At 38.3% G+C, this 17,532-nt stretch overlaps 2 protein-coding genes across 4 annotated transcripts; both read right to left on the bottom strand.

Moving 5' to 3' along the window:
* Positions 1–350: 350 nt before the first annotated feature.
* LOC115739197 (3beta-hydroxysteroid-dehydrogenase/decarboxylase) lies at positions 351–7,547 on the bottom strand. The gene is made up of 12 exons (XM_030672197.2): positions 7,162–7,547; positions 6,104–6,193; positions 5,864–5,997; positions 5,586–5,756; positions 5,106–5,222; positions 4,946–5,025; positions 4,253–4,451; positions 3,489–3,606; positions 2,269–2,443; positions 1,445–1,592; positions 911–977; positions 351–820 (listed from the first exon to the last, which is right to left on the bottom strand). Exons 1-12 carry the CDS (start codon positions 7,427–7,429, stop codon positions 609–611), a joined length of 1,779 nt encoding a protein of 592 aa, XP_030528057.1. The 5' UTR covers positions 7,430–7,547; the 3' UTR covers positions 351–608.
* A 2,047-nt stretch (positions 7,548–9,594) lies between these two features.
* Positions 9,595–16,196, bottom strand: LOC115739199 (probable hydroxyacylglutathione hydrolase 2, chloroplastic). 3 transcript variants are annotated; one of them, XM_030672200.2, is made up of 8 exons: positions 16,028–16,196; positions 15,017–15,199; positions 13,813–14,016; positions 12,811–12,934; positions 12,217–12,317; positions 11,379–11,453; positions 11,196–11,294; positions 9,595–10,207 (listed from the first exon to the last, which is right to left on the bottom strand). In XM_030672200.2, exons 1-8 carry the CDS (start codon positions 16,079–16,081, stop codon positions 10,061–10,063), a joined length of 987 nt encoding a protein of 328 aa, XP_030528060.1. In that variant the 5' UTR covers positions 16,082–16,196; the 3' UTR covers positions 9,595–10,060. The 3 variants fall into 3 exon arrangements, with proteins under 3 accessions (XP_030528060.1, XP_048126952.1, XP_048126953.1); XM_048270995.1 differs by lacking the exon at positions 16,028–16,196 and adding an exon at positions 15,358–15,627; XM_048270996.1 differs by lacking the exon at positions 16,028–16,196 and adding an exon at positions 15,369–15,393.
* Positions 16,197–17,532: the final 1,336 nt, after the last annotated feature.

Here is a 17,532-nt window from a genome sequence, read left to right as displayed (position 1 = left end):
AGAATACAATATTTTTAATTAATTAATTATTTCAAGCGATCACTTTTAGAAAAGAATTTTCCAAACCTTTCGTATTTCACAAAACAAATGGAACCGTAGAAAACATACTACGATTTTGCATGGTTCAACTACATCCTGGATCAGAGTCATCACGCCTGATCGGACCGACATCCTCGACCCGACTCTCAAAGTCTCAAGCTAATGAAGCTTTAAAACAGTATCTATAGATACATTGTTCTCAGAATCTATTTTGTGTGCTCATTGCCAAGTGCCCGACAACGTTGCAAAGCTTATTCCTCGCATTGAGGCTGGTTCAACGGTACAAGTACAAAAAATATAAGAGAGAGAAGAAAGGAGAGAAAAAAACCATTGTGCTACATTGAACAGTTGCTGTTTACATGTCAACAGTGTCTATACCGCGTGTGCTGAATTGCATCAGATTCAGATGTCTTAAAAAAGGACAGACTTCTATTTCCTGAACTTCTCGACGTTAACGAAAACCTTTTCAGACACTCAAAATAATTCTACGATCAAATCACTGTACCCTGCCCGAGTGAGATTGCTATTTACTAATTACATTTGAGCAACTATGCTGTCAAGTTCGGTGGTCAGTGGTCGTTGCAGACAATTTTCTGGCATTTGGACGAGTCTTCATGCCACAAATCTTGCTTGCCGTGATGTAGCATTGTGGAAAGAGGCAAGAAACTCCCCAGCCATCCCTTCAAGGTTTTCATTCCGCTTATCAGAACCTTCTCAAGTGCATCGATCTCCAATTCATATTGTTCGTAGATGAAGAAGCAAGTAAACGAACCGACCAGAGCTGCAATCACAACCGACATCAATTAGGATGAATGAGAAACAAATATTGTGCCGCTTTAATCTGCACTAGTGTATAGCCACTAACTCTTACCTGCACCAACTGCGAAAGTCAGGTAATATGATACAATCAGCTTCAAGAAATACATTGCGACTGCAGTCTGCATTAGTTTGAAAAATCATGTAAATAGACTTTATAACTCCAGATCCATCGTTAGTTTACAACTTAGACCCAGAGGATATAGAGCTAATTGAGCATCAGCAACTCGGATATTTGAGATGAATGCATCTGTCTGCTCCCGCATGCATTGGATGTTATATCTCAACAAAGGGGGTTCACTGAGAAAAAAATGATAAAGAGTGCCGATATTCCTGAGCATTTCAAGTTGTTCCTTGGCAATGTATCAAGTTGCTCGTTCATGAAATAACCTAGATCTTTTCTTCCTGGCCCAGAAAAGAAAACAAAGAAAAACTAGATCTTTTCTTCGGCAAGGAGTCTAGACTACTACAACCGAAAGGGCAAAGCAGGCATAGTACACGGTGGATATTGCTATGACAGTACAGAAGACATAATTCCTGAAGTCTCAAATTACTATAAGAAGAAATTACATGACATCAGTGGTCATACCTCAAAGAAAATGTTCCAATCCTCTCCGTGTGCCAATGATCTCATAATATGGACCCCTCTGTTCCACAACGAGATGATACTCCCAAGCAACTTTTCCACCACGCTTTTTTGAATATCAAAACAAGAGAAAGATGCTGTTTTGTCAAACCTGTTACAAAAAACCAAGCATATGATCTATCATTTAGTGAGTCAATGCTAAAACGCATCCGACGATAGCCACCATGCTAGAGGAAGTATAAATAGTCTTCGAGTACTTACAGACAAGAAAATAATTTTTTCAAATGCAAAAGGGATCCCAGGCCTTTATCCACAATGAAACATTTCAAAACTAAACGATCGGTCTTGCTGATAAAGCCAACAAGTTTACCCTAGTGATCTTGGTAAAGGAAAGTATTAATTGCATTCCTGTCTGCGAGGATAATGAATGCTGCTTCTACAATCATTATTTTTTTTTTCGGAAAAAAAATAATGCTGTTTCTACAATCATTATTAAACTGCATACTACCACAGAAAAAAGAAAAAGCTGCCACACAGCCACTGATCAAATAGCAAACAAAGAATATTTCTTGCCTATAGGCAAAAGCAAAGCACCCGAACTGCAAAAGCAGAATTCTAACCTCCAAAACAAAAAGTTTGCCTATATTACTGCTCAGGCATAAAAGAGAGGCCAAGAGGAACTAAGCAGAACGAGAACTTGAATTAGTCAACAATTGCAGGGACACATAAACGACCTCACTTAAGAGAAACTTTTGACAGAAGACCTAGAAAAGGATGTCAAACCAGGAAAGATCTTACTTGTAGGAGCAACAAGCATTCATACTTACAGGTATGATGTCAGATGACCATACCCAAAGAGAGCCATCGTCATCATGAGTAGTAGATAAGCAGTAGATGAGATAAAACTTCTTCCGCTAATGAAGAACCAGTAAAACAACACCTCCGAAACCAGAAAGTAGGTAAATGTCTCCTTCTCATCTCTCCAAAGCAAAATGTCCGCTACTGCAGTAGCATGATATGTCAGAAAATTTAGACAGTGATGTTTCGTAATGAAGCACATATTTGTCGCATGCATGACACTGCATAACAAGACAAACTGAAAGGACTTTCATAGTGTGACCAGACTAGCCTATTCGACAAGTAGAAATGGCAGCTGTGCTTAGGTCTGGTCCGGATATTTTCTTCACCAAATTAGTCTGATTTTTGGTCAATTAGGCTCTGTTTGCAATAATGATGATGCCAAAGGAACAAAAAGCTGTCAAAGATCAGAGACAAACAATGTATGTTTTGAAAACATCCTGCCTTCATATGTCACCACAACAACTGACTGCACATTGTTACTCCACAAAGAGCGGCAGAATGAATGTACTAAATTTTTATGTTGTGTTACAGTCACATTGGGAGGATAGAGAAATGTTTATCAAGAAACAGCTACACTATTATTCGATTCGTGCAAAAACTCAATTAAGCAATTGTTGCTTTACAGAAAACAGTATTCAGCAACTTGGAGAAGGCATATAGAAAAAGTATATCTATGTTGTAGATTCAAGTATCTAAAGAGCTTCATTGACCAAAGGGAAACGTATTCTGAACAGAATCATCTCCAGAAGAAGACAAATAATGTAGCTTTTGACCATGGATAGTGAATTTAAAACATTGATTTATAGACTTTTACACTTAGTTAAATTCGACCAAAAACAAAACTTAATTAAATTCTCAACTTGAAAACAACATAATTAGCACTCGCACCAAAACATGGGTTAATGAACTTTAGCACAGGTATTTCATGGGCTAAGGTTTACCTGCCTAAGGAGGTTTCCTCGTCATAAAATTGAAAAAAAAAAAAAAAACGGGGAGAAGGTCAATGAGAAATAAGGTGGTTTCCATTTCTCCTGGCAGAGAAATAGGGTTAATTCATTAATCTAATAAAAACCTTCAGCAAAATATCACTATATATCTACAAAAAAAGAAAAAAGATAAATTCACAGTAAGAGTGGTATCACTAAAGAACCAAAATTATACATCATGGAGTAAAAGAAAACACAACCTTTTCCACCACCAAGCATCCAATCTGCTTTTGAATGTTCGGGGAAATCACCTTGTCCCCCATAAAATGAGTCTCTGGAATAATGAGAGAATGATGCAATGGTTCTTGCGATGCCATCCTGTTTGAGCAATAACAAGTGAATACCCACATTCATTCTTGCATTATGAGACTAAGCAAGGACAACCATGTTGTAGCTGGAAAGCTCAAAAAGTATGACTGACATTCCCCGTGAAAGTAAACTATGGGAACAACGGTGACTGGCTGCAAATCAATGAAGCGAACATCCAAGTTGAGGACAACATTGCAAAGAATACAAGTAAGAGAAACATGCCGCAATAATGCCCAAGACGTGGACCAAAAATGAAGCAGGTTTTTGTGTTTGCCACTTAGGGTTTGAGTAAAAAATATGCAAAGTGTAAGAGAACTGCTTGATACTGCTAATGCTCATAAGACTTGCTCAACAGAAGCCAAATATAAGTTGACAAGGAAAAAAAGATGTGTTCCACTCAATCTGGAAAACGACCAGAACCTGATAAACTACATATCATCATCAAAACTTAAAAAACGATGAGATTGAGATTTTGCATATCCTGAAATGAGCTAACAAACTCTTCCACCTAAAAGGAAATCCCAACATAAGATTTGATGAAGCTCACAGGTGCAAGGACCATTGACAGACCCATCGATAAGGTTAAATAATCCGGGAAAACCTACTCCATAATGTGCAAAGCGCAAAAAGCAACAACTGAAGAGAAGATGCTCACTTCTAGGGAAACAATTGGCAAGTATTCAACTTGCTTCCGGGCTGCACTGCTATCAAAGGTTCTATTCCTGGAGGCTATTTGAACAGAATGGCGAGCTGACAGCATATAACTATTCTTTGTGATGCCCAATGATTCATATATCCCTTCAAGAAGCAAGCAAAAATAGTATACCATGCTAACAGGCAGCTTTATGGAAGGCCTGCAATCAAGAGAAAGATATTCAGCCAGCGAGGAGAAGTGATTATTACCGGGAACAGTCAGTTTTAAAAAGGTCAAAATTACACGCTTACCAGCGCATTATCCGAAATCAAATCAAGCAAATATAAAAGTAATGCAATGTATCTAAAATATTTAAGCTCAACGTCATCTTTATTTATTAGAGCTATTAAATGAGCAAACCTATTCTTTTGAAAAAAAAAAAAAAATGCTTCCACCTAAAATATACCTGATTTTCCCCTCCAACCCATCCTCCAAAACCAAAAGAAAACGAAAAAGAGAAAAGCCACCACTTTTGGCAAGCAAAATTCGACACTAAATAATTCAACTAAGTAGTACAAGAAACTCAACAACTGCTCTGCGGATAGGTGCAGTACAAATGCATTTCTAATAGTTTTTCAGATTTGTAGAACAGCGGTTTACATTGACTCCAAATTTGCAATAGGAGGTGCTAGTGCAATCAAGATTTCCCTGCACCTTTGATATCCCAAGCCTTCCAATAAGAGAGAGGTGAATTCCCAGAACTTCACTGGTTCATTGTTAGTGATGAAGAATGCCTAAAAACAGCCCCAAGATTAGCAACAATAGAATCAGGATAGCAAAGAGATCAGCAGCCAGTAATGTAACCAAATAATACCTTTCCCGCTACAGAGACAATCCGAGAACATAAAGCTTCTTCCGCACAAATATGGGCATGAGCTACATTCTCAATATAGGTGAAGTCGCACTTATTTTCTCCACCTCCTATAATAAACTGAAATGAGAAATTCTGTTACCTTAAAAATGATTCTCGATGGAGTTAAAAGGCAATATGCAATCACAATAAGAAGACTCAAATTTCACAAATCAAACTAGACGGCCATTATCACAGAGTAAATCCACTACATTACCACGAACATTTGGTAGCATAAACAGTCAATTTGGTCAACAAAATTGAAATGGGGAAAATAAACACAAGGATACGAATGAGTTGCTCCAATCATACTACTTAACAATTGTTGTAACAAAACGCAGACTGTCATAAAAGTCAATAACACATGCAGAACTTTTACAACTTCAGTTATAAAAAATGAGGTGGTTTATATTAATTGAGGAAGTGCATGGAAATCTTTCAAACCTTCATCCAGCCAGATTGTGCTAGCTTTACAACTGTTGGCACAAGCTGCGTATCTCCAGGACCAAAAATGTTGCTAGGACGAAGGGCACATGTCAAGAGACCATCAATATCGTTTGCAAACAAAACCAGTGCTTCCGCTTGAGCCCTGAGGTCACTCAACATGTCTGCATACTGCTTCATCGAACAGATAAGATCACGAAAGGAACTAGTGCGTGAAAGGATGAATGAAAGAAATCCTCAGAAAATGTGAAATGGCTCCATCAAAGAAAGATACATGCCTTCCAAGGGTAGGGCAATGATTCATTTCCACCATTTATGTCCCTTGAACCATCGAAAACAACATCTGCAGAGCTGTTGTATATTAGCCGTTTGACTTTGCACTCTCTACAAGCGTTTATGACGTTTTTTACACCTGCATCAACATATGAAGAGGCTAAAACAGCTAACCACCCAACTGAATTAATTCCAGAAGTATCTTTCTACATGGTATTGCTATTGCTGACGGAGCAATTTCTTACCTTGAACAATGATCATGTAAGAGTCGTAGACATCTTGACCGAATAAATCGGTAACATCCGTATAGAACACAGCCTGCGAACCTTTAATAACTGTGAAGGTAAAATCAAAACCAAAATGGATCAGTCATACATATTTTATGTTGGAAGACTAAGACAATGAAAAAGCAAAAAAAAGGGATAAAAGGGGAAGAAGAAGATGTGACAAGTTATATTTCATGCTAAACACAGCAGTTGGTAACTGTGTTTCACTCTCAACTCTACCAGAATGATAGCATCTACAACACACTGTGAGAATAGAATACTCAGAAATTTCTATTTTACGTTCAACCAGAGCAATCCACCAGATTGCAAATTGAGCAGCATGAAATTTCCAATTACAGGTGAACAAGCACAGCTGATACTTACTCATGCCAATTAACTGCCATGGAGATAACAACCATTCAAATTATTATTCTACACTGGACATTTCTTTGGCTCCTTTTGCTTTAATAAGGCAGTTCATACTCATATTTCCTGATCCGCATCATTCAACAGCCTGCAATTTTGCGGTCAAACCCCTTCAACCCTGAGGATGGAGTGCTACTCATTTCTTGAATTTGAGATAAAATTGAAATGCAAAGTTTCTTAATGGCAGTAAGCAAATGACCACGACTATTGTCACATGGCAAGGGGAAATTTTTGGTTCCCACATAACATGTACGCGAACATGTCTTAGAATGGAAATGCAGGGTCAAATTTGTTAATCTCTGTAGCTGTAGAATACTCAATAAACACTTCTGTATGAACCCCCAGCAATTTCTCCGGGGATCTCCTAGAATTTAAACGAACATAGCCCAACAACGGTAAACAGTTTGATTCAGCAGCAATCTCTGCTAATTTTTCCAACCGTTTTCTGTTTCCTAAAACTAAGTAGCTACGTCACCATACGCATACGCAGAACAACAGCCGAAACACCATGTGGCAAACATTTCCGACTTCACACGTTCTTTTCCTCATATCTTCACCATCCAACATTTTCACGTCCGATCACATGCACAAACGCGAATAGGGCTGTTCACCTCTGAGAACGGATGATTTGTCGCGGACGTCGAGGTGATGATAGGAAGCCAGACCAGAGGAGATAGCCTGCGAGAGAAACGCATCCCACTCCGCCGACGGATCGAGCTGGGGGGATTCATCGGAGTCCGCGACTCGGACGATCCACTTGCCGAGCTTGAGGAGCTCCAGGACGAGCCACCTCCCGACGAAGCCGCGGCCGCCGATCACGACGCAGGTCCTCCTCCTAGGGCTCGAGCTGGCCGACCAACTATCGCCGATCCCCGCCATTTTCTGTTACGCAGAGAGAGAGAGAGAGAGAGAGAGAGAGAGAGTCTTCGCTCGCATCAAATCAATTTGGTGGTGCGCGGTGATGATGGCGGGGAAATAACAATACGAAGGGAAAAGAGACGGAGAGAGAACGGTCGTCAACTTTAACGAGGCGGCGGGCCCGGGAATCAGGTGACCGGGTCACCCGGTCAAATCTTTGGGATTCCACTATTTTTCCTCTCCCTTTTTTCGTTCTTTCGGTTTCGCTTACATAATATTTTTTCCTTTTTTTTTTGTCAAAATATAATTTTTTTTCGATTTTTGGACCTGAGTAAAGTTTTTAAACTGCTTCGTTGAACTCTGGAATGCAAAAATTCAAGAGTATTCTTAGGGATAAAGGGAAAAAAATTATTTTCTCTCAATTCAAAGAAGTGATGGTGGGGAAGATAGACTCTGCATCATCTTTGAATGGTTCTTGTCGAGTAGGGTCGTTTAATAGCATCTCGCATTTGAGGTGAATCATCGCAACTTCATTCCCGAGTCATCGATCCGTGCTTCGTATAGTGTCTTTGAATCGATTTATCGGTGATATATCCTAATTCAAAGACATTTCACCCACCAATTTCTTTCCCTAAAACTAGAGTTGTTTTAACATACATGTCTGGAACCCTAATTATCTACCATTTGCGGTGACGAAATGCTGATGAGGCATTATTGGCATTACTATACATGATGCCTGATGAGAAAGTTTTCTTCTCCTTTTTTTTTTTTTTCGCGAATTGTGATGAGAGAGTTGGGAAGTAGAAAAGAAGACAACACTAAGTGTAGTTGCCGGTGGCATGATGCCCCTAGGAATTTTTTTTTTTATTAGCGAGACATGCGATCCTCACCTCTCAAGAAGGTGTTGCCTTGGTGCCGGCAAAACTCGTTGGTGGCGGATGGAGGCTCTCGAGTATCGACTACCCTCCTCGCCCCTCCTCTTGCATCTTCTTCACTTGTGAAAAATCATCATACCAAAAAGTTGACAATAGAGCGTAAAGGAAGGATTTGATTGCATCGAGCCGGTTGGAAGATTCAACCGAGAAAAAGTTCGAAAAAGGGTACAATTTAGACAGCTTAAATTAGACATAAAACAGTTTTCTTTCTTTCTCTTCAAATAAATAATCACAAGAAACACCGCCCCCCAATCGACTCTTTTGCCATACTTGGATAGGTGGGAAAAGAAAAGTGGGATACAAAATTGGCAAAAAAAATTTATTTCCACCTCTTCTCCTTAATAATTTTCCGCCCACATTTTTCATTCTCTCTTTTCTTTCCTTAACATAGCCTTGAACATACTTCTTTGACAAGTAATCAGTCGTAGGATGCAAGAGATGTCTGACGCCCAACCCACCTGGCGACCCAACCATTACCGGACAAGAAGGGTGCGTCGTCTGAAGTGCACAGGAAGATCATCAAAGGGTGGCTGAAGAAAGTGCCCCTCAAAAAGAAAAAGGCAAGAGAAAGTAGGAAATTGGTGTAGGTTGACAGAGATGGGAAAAGCTCTCATAAGGGTCACTATGAATGAACGCCCAAAAAGTAAAAGAAAACAAAAAGAAAGGCGGGACATGAGTTTGGTAAAACCCATACATCAAAGCTAAAAGGTTTCACAAATTTCCAAATACTATGGGCTAAATTGCAGGTGCAGAGATCACCTCAGTCACCACAACCAACCTGTGTCGTTATCCCCCGTCTTTGCTTTTCTTAGGGAATTCTCAACCTCTGACGCGTGATGGTACAATGACATCCTCCCAGCAAAATCATCCTTTTTTTCCCCTCTCTTCTTTGTCCAATACTAGCATTGCAAGCATGCGCTTTCTACATGATAATCTCTGGATATCAACTATAGGCATAGAAAGCAAAACACCCTTTCGTGCTAAATTAAAGTGCATATTAAGCGGGAAGCCTGATTGTGCAAGTGAAGAACGTGGAGATCAGTTGAATATGGAGACTTCGGAATTAAGTAAACTCTGTATACCCTTCCCCCGCCCGACAATCTTTCACAAGACAAGTTAACACGATATGTAGACAGTACATAGATAAGGGAAGTGTCATTATGCATCTATAACATGATGCAAAAATGTTATTTTCCTCATCAACGAACTAAAAATGAATGCGAATTCAGGATGCCCATTTGAGTTCGGTCATTTCTAAGCAAAATCCACAAGAAGATTCTCAACCAACGCAACCGAACCCCAAAACCCAACAAATCTTTAAGGAAGTGACTTCTAATAGTTTGCACAATCACAAAACATGTTACTTTGAAGCTCATTAAAAGCCCATCGATCCATGCCTCTCCTTGAGATTTGATCAAATCACTTCGGCAGTCAATCTTCACTATACAAGGTGCATGATGCACTCGCAGTTCAGAGAGGCACGGTGTGCAAGCCTTCATTTCAGGCACATTCATGAAAGCAAATGTTGCAATACTTTCAAGCATAGGAGAGAAATCTTCACAATTACAATATGCCATTTTCACAAACAATCGCTTGAAGAATCAATCCAGCATTTAGATCTCACAATACTGGAATTACAATAGTCGGATGAACAACCACTTATAGACGCATTCACAAGCTCACCTCTATACAAAACCTGAAACAGCTATTGAAAAACTCAGAAATTATCCTTTGCTTGCCTGATAACTCGCAATGCCTCAACATCATCTGCTGCAGCTGGAATACTTAGAGACTGTCGAATCTCCATGCTTGAAGTGCGAAGGAATGGATTACACATTTTTTCCATCTTTAAAGTTGTTGGGATCTGAAAAACCAGAAATTCTCACATTACAGGAACTGAAAACATCTAACAGTATATCCACAATACTGACAAAGAAAACTGTCCTATAGACATATCTTGATTTATATTGATGTCTTGACTCAAACAAAATCTGCATAACGATAAATTACTGTGCACCTATCATTGCATCTGAATAAAAGGTCTGGAACTATCGTTCATAACTCATGCAATTCAGAAGTTTGACTGACATAGGTTTTTTACCCAAAATAAAACAAAAGTTAAGTCTCGATATCTGCATCTCTTCACCCTAAGAATCTTTCAGTGTCCAGAGAATTAGTTTATCGCAGGCAAAACAGAGCTAACCTGTCAAACATTGCTACACAAATACTATTTCCCCTGTATCTGTCACTGGGCTTGGTTACGCAACCTAAACTACAAAGCTAATTGCAGAAACTTTCATAAGCCCATTAGACAGGCAAACTAGAAAAACCAAGATAGCTTTGCTAAGCATTTTTCTACATTTAATGTGCTTCATGTTTCCACATACAACAGATCCTCAAATCACTACATGTTACTCATTTTCGAGATCTTCACTTTTACAAACTTCCTCTGTATATAGTTAGCTGAATAATGCCCTAAAGGCACTCATTAACAGGTCCGTTTGCTTATGTATGACATCTAGGTACAGTGGCCCAAATGGCTCAAAAACCTCATAGGTAACACAAGAAAATATAACTGACCGACATGAAGTCATATTACCAAAAAAGATTTTATAAATCAAAGACATAGCCCTTTATGAGGAAAAGGAAAAGGCACTGTTGCTTTGCATATTGATATAAAGATCTCATTTTTAGGACATCAAATGCACAATGCTTTGAAAAGAATAAGTCTCTTGCTATATGTAAACTCGGCAAAAACCATCAGCAATAGTCACTAAACCATAATTACAATGTTCGATGATTTCTTCATAGTTAAAACTATTAATGCCAAATAAAAACTGGTCCAAAAGTACCGTTGCTATGCCTTTGCTGCGAAGATGAGCAACTTGGGCTGCATAATTTTTAAGTGCTTCATTGTTGGGTTCAATAGACAGCGCAAACTTTGAATTACTCTGCCAAAAAATGACACCCAATTAGAGCTTTCATAAATTTGAGCTTAGGAAGGCTTAACAACATAAGAAGATAACTTGACTAACCAATGTATATTCATGACCACAATATATGTTTGTATCATCAGGCAAAGCCATGATCTTTTCGAGGGATGAAAGCATCTGCCAGAAAAATCAAAAGTTAATATCTGCCAATTGAGTATTAGCATAATATGGCCAAAAACAAAAATGAATATCGGCAGAAACGGAACAAGCAGGAGATAGAAGCGGTAAAAGCATAGTTATTGGTATGAGCAGTCATCATTTTAAGTGTCGCAAAAAGACATTCAATACTTCCCAGCACTCAAGACAAACGTTCCAAACCAATATTGGATGTGAGGAATCAATGAAAATTGACTCTCAAGTCTTAAAATGTTTTTAAATGGAAATCTAATACCTAAATTCATCTCTCCTCAAGACAAAACTGGAAATCCCCATCAAAAGGCAATAGTGACAGCAAACAGTAACAGGGGATTCGGTGTAAAACGCTTTGTTCCTGCATATGCAAGGAGGCATATCCCCCTAAACTGGTAGTTTTTTTTTTTTTTTCTGGGCTATAACTTGTCCTTCTGGCCAGAACCCAAAATAACCAAGTACTCTAACTTCTGGACACATCACTAGTTGAATTAGAATATCTATCAGTCGTAGCAACAAACAAAAACTCATCTACTACCTAACTGAACTACTACATATTGTGATAATAGAACAAGAAAAAAGTTCAACATTTAATATCCATACTTCCAGAAGCTAACCATCATGATTTCTACCATGCCTCAGACAGTCATTTCTATATTTTCGTCGGTATTTGTCCCACATAACATCATTTTCAATTTCTAAAGAAGCAAAAAAAAAAAAAGATAAATAAATATTGCGAACACAATATAACCTGTTCAGGAGTCCCTTCAAAGAGCTTGCCACACGATAAGCTAAACAATGTATCTCCGGTGAAAATTACTCCAGAGCCAGGAAAATAGAAACTAATGTGGCCTGCCACACAAATCAATTTAATGCATTAGAAAGAGAGGGCAAAGGCTAAAAAATACTCATGCAATCTGATGCCAATTGAAATATCCAAAGCTAACATGCTAGACCAATTTCCCTCAAAAGCCTCTAAGTGAAGACAAAGTAATTGCATAAAAAGCTATGTTCAGTGGATAGTCATGTGAGTCATGTATAAATGTCCCAAAACAGGCATTACTTGGGAAAAGCATATCCTCCATAGATTCTAAAAGTTTAGATCAGATCTTCCAAAAGTAGGCAAAACCAACAAAGCATGACATACACTTATCGCAAAAGTCTCAAACAAATTAGAGGGGTATTATGGTCTAAAGAGCTAATGAAAACCACAACTGTATAGGCGTCCATACTACTTTGCGTCATCCATATGGCCTGATAAATTTAAAGAGTTAATTTAAAGAAATCTGATTCCACCACGCAGAGACTAGCAGAAAAAGTTTCTCGAAATAAATAAGAACTAAACCTCGAGTGTGTCCCGGAGTTTCAATCACAAGCACCTCATGTCCAGCAAACATCCATTTATCCCCATCATTGAGTGCTATATCTATCCCAGGTATTCTGTCCCTGTCTATTCCTGAACCAATCACCTACAAGAAGTGAAGGTATTACAAGCTAATGCAGAAATTGCAAACAACAAAAATGCTTGAGCAGGACTATGATGGAACAAAACAAATCTTCTTAAATGCTTGGAAAGGGCACAGAGAACACCAATTGCAGACACTGAAGCTTAAGGAAAGCAAAGGATGATCATAAGTTTCAATTGTCAAATCCTAAATCTGTACATCATGAAACAACCAAATATAGTTTCTGCAACTTAAGAAATATCCTAATCTACCTCGAGTCAATTTTTAAAAGTTGGGAGACTACTTTTGTGTGTTTCTAAATCCCATTATGATGTATAAGAGGAAGAACTCATTGACTCTAAAAAGCATCATAGTAGAGGCCAATACTAGCTTCAGTCAAATTTTAGGAAGCTATATAAGATGAAAAACCCTGGGCTGCATCAACATGACCAGAAAACCAGTTGACGACCGTGCAAAACTAGGCAATCACAACCGGAACATCCAATCCAATATAAATAAAAGAATCCAGTGGTAGGCTACTTCGGACAGCAGGTCACACTACGATTTCTTATATAATTTTCTTTCCTCAGTAAGTTCCAATCACAAACCTGTAATGGCTCCTGCAAGGAGAGCAATTTATAAGTGCATTCGCTATAAGTTTCCTCATACGTTAAAGTTTCCAAACAAAATGTTCTCTCTCTGTAGAGAACATGCGAATACACTTATGTGGAACCTAGTTCATTATGCTCCAACCAAACATCCTAATAAAAGATACACACACATGACAGAATTTTTTTTCACTTGCACACTCATTGCATCCTTGACTTTTTACATATGCATCTAAAATGTTTAGAAGAAGAGTAGCAATAAACATACTCAATAAACAAGATGATGCATCATACCTTAGCACCGTACCTTGCTTTTAGCTCTTCATTGCCTCCAGTATGATCATAATGATGATGGGTATTTAATATGTAGGTGAGATTTCGGTTTTTCCTACTCAAAGCATCAATTATAGGACGGGATTCAGAAGGATCAACCACTCCGACTGTCCCAGTATCCACATCATGTAAAAGATATGCAAAGTTGTCCTTGAGACATGGTATCTGTGGAAAGGTGAAAAGAATTATGTATCCACACAACAAAGTAAAATGAAATTTCTCAATAACCAAACAGATACACCAAATGCTAGTGAAAACTAAAAAATTACACACAAAAAAAAAAAAAAATCCATTGGAAACTCTCAAATTACATACTTCAGAATGTACCTGAAAATAAGCATCTGTTAATGTACCTAAAAGTATGATGTAAAATCACGTCATGGGAAAAGGGCATGAGCAGATATGATTATCTAGGAGCCTTTTAAGTAGTTAGCAGAGTTAGAACGATAACAGCAAAGACACTAGTCACCTTTGGATAATCATAAAGTTATTGCTGCACAACAGGGATGAAAAGAACAAAAGAAGTAACTTTGACGTCTTTCATTTAGTTGCACTCAATAAACTATTCCAACAAGACCCAATCATCCATGCTGTCCTCCATCTTCCATATTTTACTAAGTCAGACACTGATACGATCATACGCAGTTGACAATATCCACTGGATAAAAAAACAAATATAACTACAAATGAAAAAGAAAAAATTCTCTCTGAGCAATATGCAACAACATTGGATAGGGGCAGACACTTTAGAATCTACTCTTTCTAGGTTGTCAATATCTTTACCCAAGACGCATAAGTTCTCTCTCACTGTATCCGTTCCTAATTTTCTCCAAAATTATTGGGCCATGCTATTTCACTAAGGCAAATTCCAACATCAATTCAAAATTATTGTTGGATAGGTCTCCTACTATAATTTCCTACTCCAAGAAGCATATATGCGTGCCCCCAAACAAAGCCTTCACTATCCAAGCATCATTAGCTGACCATTCTCAGCTGTACTACATAATTCACAGCTCAGAATAAAACCCGGAAGAAATAGCAAATTCAAGTTGTAATTCTTTGCATTTCCATTAGTTACAAGGACTGTACGAAACAAAAGAAGAAGGTAAATAGAACGAATGCAACAGTATGCCTGTCTGCCCTATGTAACCCAGGCAAGACTCACCAATTCAATCTGTACAGAGGAGGACATGTTAGACACGTTGCAAAATTGAGTAACTTTGAGAGTTCTACTGGCACCCCGCAAGGTCTTGAAAGGAATAGACAGGAAACGTAAAAACCCATATGCAAGTCCTTTCCTCAAGCAAAGATGTTTCATGCCTGGCCACACGCATAGCCCGCTCTTCGCCTGTTAAACAAAGCAAGATTATGAAACAAAAATTATACACAAGGTTGGTAAATATAGGTTGAGAACTACATACTTAGGGACCCAAAAGCACCAACTCAACAAAGAGCGAGGGCAAGAAATAGCAACAAACAAGCACAGTGACAATCACAACTGTTTACCCAGTAAATACAACTTCTAAGATGACAGCTGCTGCTGTAGTTAAGATTAAGAACAAAGTAAACAGACATAGCTTGTGAAGAAGATCAAGAATCCAATTGAAGATTCAGGACATGAGATCACACAGCTGAAGTGGAAAAAAAAACCCAACCAACAGATTTGGGAATCCCAAGTGCTAAACAAAAGGGTACTCAACTTAGTGTCAGAACAAATGATACAGGAGACAAAAAAAGCTAATACCCACTTAAAACCCAAGTGGTGTGATAAGTGTCTCTATTGCAGAGTCACAGTCACGCATTGCCTAACAAGACAAGGACAGAAATTATTCAATAAGGACACGGCGCGACGACAGCAGGCCGAGCATAGTCGAAATCGAAACCAACCTGAATCAACTCCGGTACATTGAAAGAGGCTAAAGCTACAAAGCCAAATACAAGTGCGAAACTCACTCCACATAAGACCTTCCATCCATTAGGGACCCCAGATTTCCCGAATAAACGCGCAATCAACACCAGAAAAAAGTCAACAATACGATATTCGCTGTGCAATCCGAGTCACCGTGCGGAACACGATTCGCTCACGAAACCAAAACCACTGAAAGTAAGAAAATGTGCGCATTTGCATACGAAATCCAATCACATAAATCGATCGATCGAGAGAGAGAGAGAGAACCCTAGAACAAGGGAAGGAAGCCATAGTGCACGAAGCTTTGGTGATTGTCTGCATCCCTTTCCTCTGCGAAATTCTCCTCGTTCTATAGAGTGAGAGAGAGAGAGAGAGAGAAGGAATGCTTGGTAGAGAGAGAAGAGAGAGAGAGGCAGAGTGGGCTGGCAACTTTTTGGCAGTTGGCACTTGCTCGGCTACTTGCCTACTTCCTTCATTTATTTGTTATTAAAATTCAAACAAGAAATTTTAAGACGTGCAGTGACGAATTAAACTCTCTCTCATTAATTACAAAACTACTTTATTTAATCGAGCGACTAAATTGAATATATACCAAAATTTTATAAATTATATTAAATAAATTAAAAATTCAGAGACGGCATTACATATCGGGTAAAAGTTCTTAAGCCAAAATTAAAAAAATTTAAAATTCGGAGATCGTATTTTACGTTGGACAAAAGTTCATGAACTATTTATGTTATTTACCCTGAAATTTTTTATGAAATACTACAGGTGGCAAGTGGAGTTTGTACACTTCTGAATTCCTACTTGACTCGACTCCCCTCGCCTCGCATGTTCGAGGCTCGAGGCTAGGGCTTGAGCTCAAACAAGTGGTTATTTTTTCTACCAAACTAAAAAAAATTAAAATATTCGATCTCGACTCGACTATAATGAACTTATAAACAAATATTTGAGCTCAACTTTATGTATATTTGTTATATTGAGTTGAGTATTGACAAGTTTGACTCGAAGAAGATACCGGAGAGAGTCGAACTCAATCTCGACTCAAAATTAAGTGAGTTGATTTCAAGTAGCAATTGAGCCGAGCTCGAGTTATAGGCATGAGTAGCTTGACTTGGTTTCACCCTTGTCGTAAAATGCAAAAATGTTCATATTCGAGCTCTTAAAAAGTTGAAAATCTTATCTCTATTTAAATGATTAGTAATCTTAACACATATCGTGATGTTGATGTCACAAATACCAATGAATGTAAATAAATTGCAAATATCACAAAATTTGCGAAATTAATTTATTTTTTTGAGGTGGAAAGGGAACGAGATGTTAATGTATAAATGTCTTTTTTTTTTATGGTTCAAAGATGCTTAGAATAGGAAAAAAAAAAATATGCTCGCCCGGCTTTACTATATTCTTTTCGAAGATTCTCCTCGAGCCACGTGACAAACACGTGCTCTCTCTACTCATTTTCTACAGTGCGTCGCACTCAACCCACATTCCACCACTGAAATAAACCTTTTTTTTTTTATTTTAGAAAGAAAGATCGACCCGCATAAATTTTGTTAAAAGATATTCCATTGAATATCCTTTTTTTTTATTTTATAATTTTGAGTACTACAGCGATAAAAGGATACACAAGAATGTACCTCACTATTCTCATTTTATTTATGGCCGTTTGGTACAAAGTCATTGTGGCACGATTAAAGCGTTATGATTTCGACCCTTTTGCCATGGGTTTTAAACGCATCGCGATCGACCGATGTGGAGCAGTTTGTTGT

The sequence above is a fragment of the Rhodamnia argentea genome, chromosome 10 (genome assembly GCF_020921035.1).
Source record: "Rhodamnia argentea isolate NSW1041297 chromosome 10, ASM2092103v1, whole genome shotgun sequence".
Taxonomy (NCBI): Eukaryota; Viridiplantae; Streptophyta; class Magnoliopsida; order Myrtales; family Myrtaceae; genus Rhodamnia; species Rhodamnia argentea.
This window is presented reverse-complemented; position numbering and strand designations above follow the sequence as displayed.

What these genes read in the sequence shown, in the direction of transcription:
- LOC115739199 (XM_048270995.1), bottom strand. Translation starts at nt 15,426, where the DNA reads ATGTCTGTTTACTTTGTTCTTAATCTTAACTACAGCAGCAGCTGTCAT. An exon ending in CCTCTGTACAGATTGAATTG is followed by an intron (nt 14,017 to 15,016) that starts GTGAGTCTTGCC and finishes ACCTTTCCACAG; the next exon opens with ATACCATGTCTCAAGGACAA. An exon ending in GTGGTCATGAATATACATTG is followed by an intron (nt 11,295 to 11,378) that starts GTTAGTCAAGTT and finishes ATTTTTTGGCAG; the next exon opens with AGTAATTCAAAGTTTGCGCT.
- LOC115739197 (XM_030672197.2), bottom strand. Translation starts at nt 7,429, where the DNA reads ATGGCGGGGATCGGCGATAGTTGGTCGGCCAGCTCGAGCCCTAGGAGG. An exon ending in CACAATCTGGCTGGATGAAG is followed by an intron (nt 5,223 to 5,585) that starts GTTTGAAAGATT and finishes TTCTCATTTCAG; the next exon opens with TTTATTATAGGAGGTGGAGA. An exon ending in TGCCAATTGTTTCCCTAGAA is followed by an intron (nt 3,607 to 4,252) that starts GTGAGCATCTTC and finishes TTGCTCAAACAG; the next exon opens with GATGGCATCGCAAGAACCAT.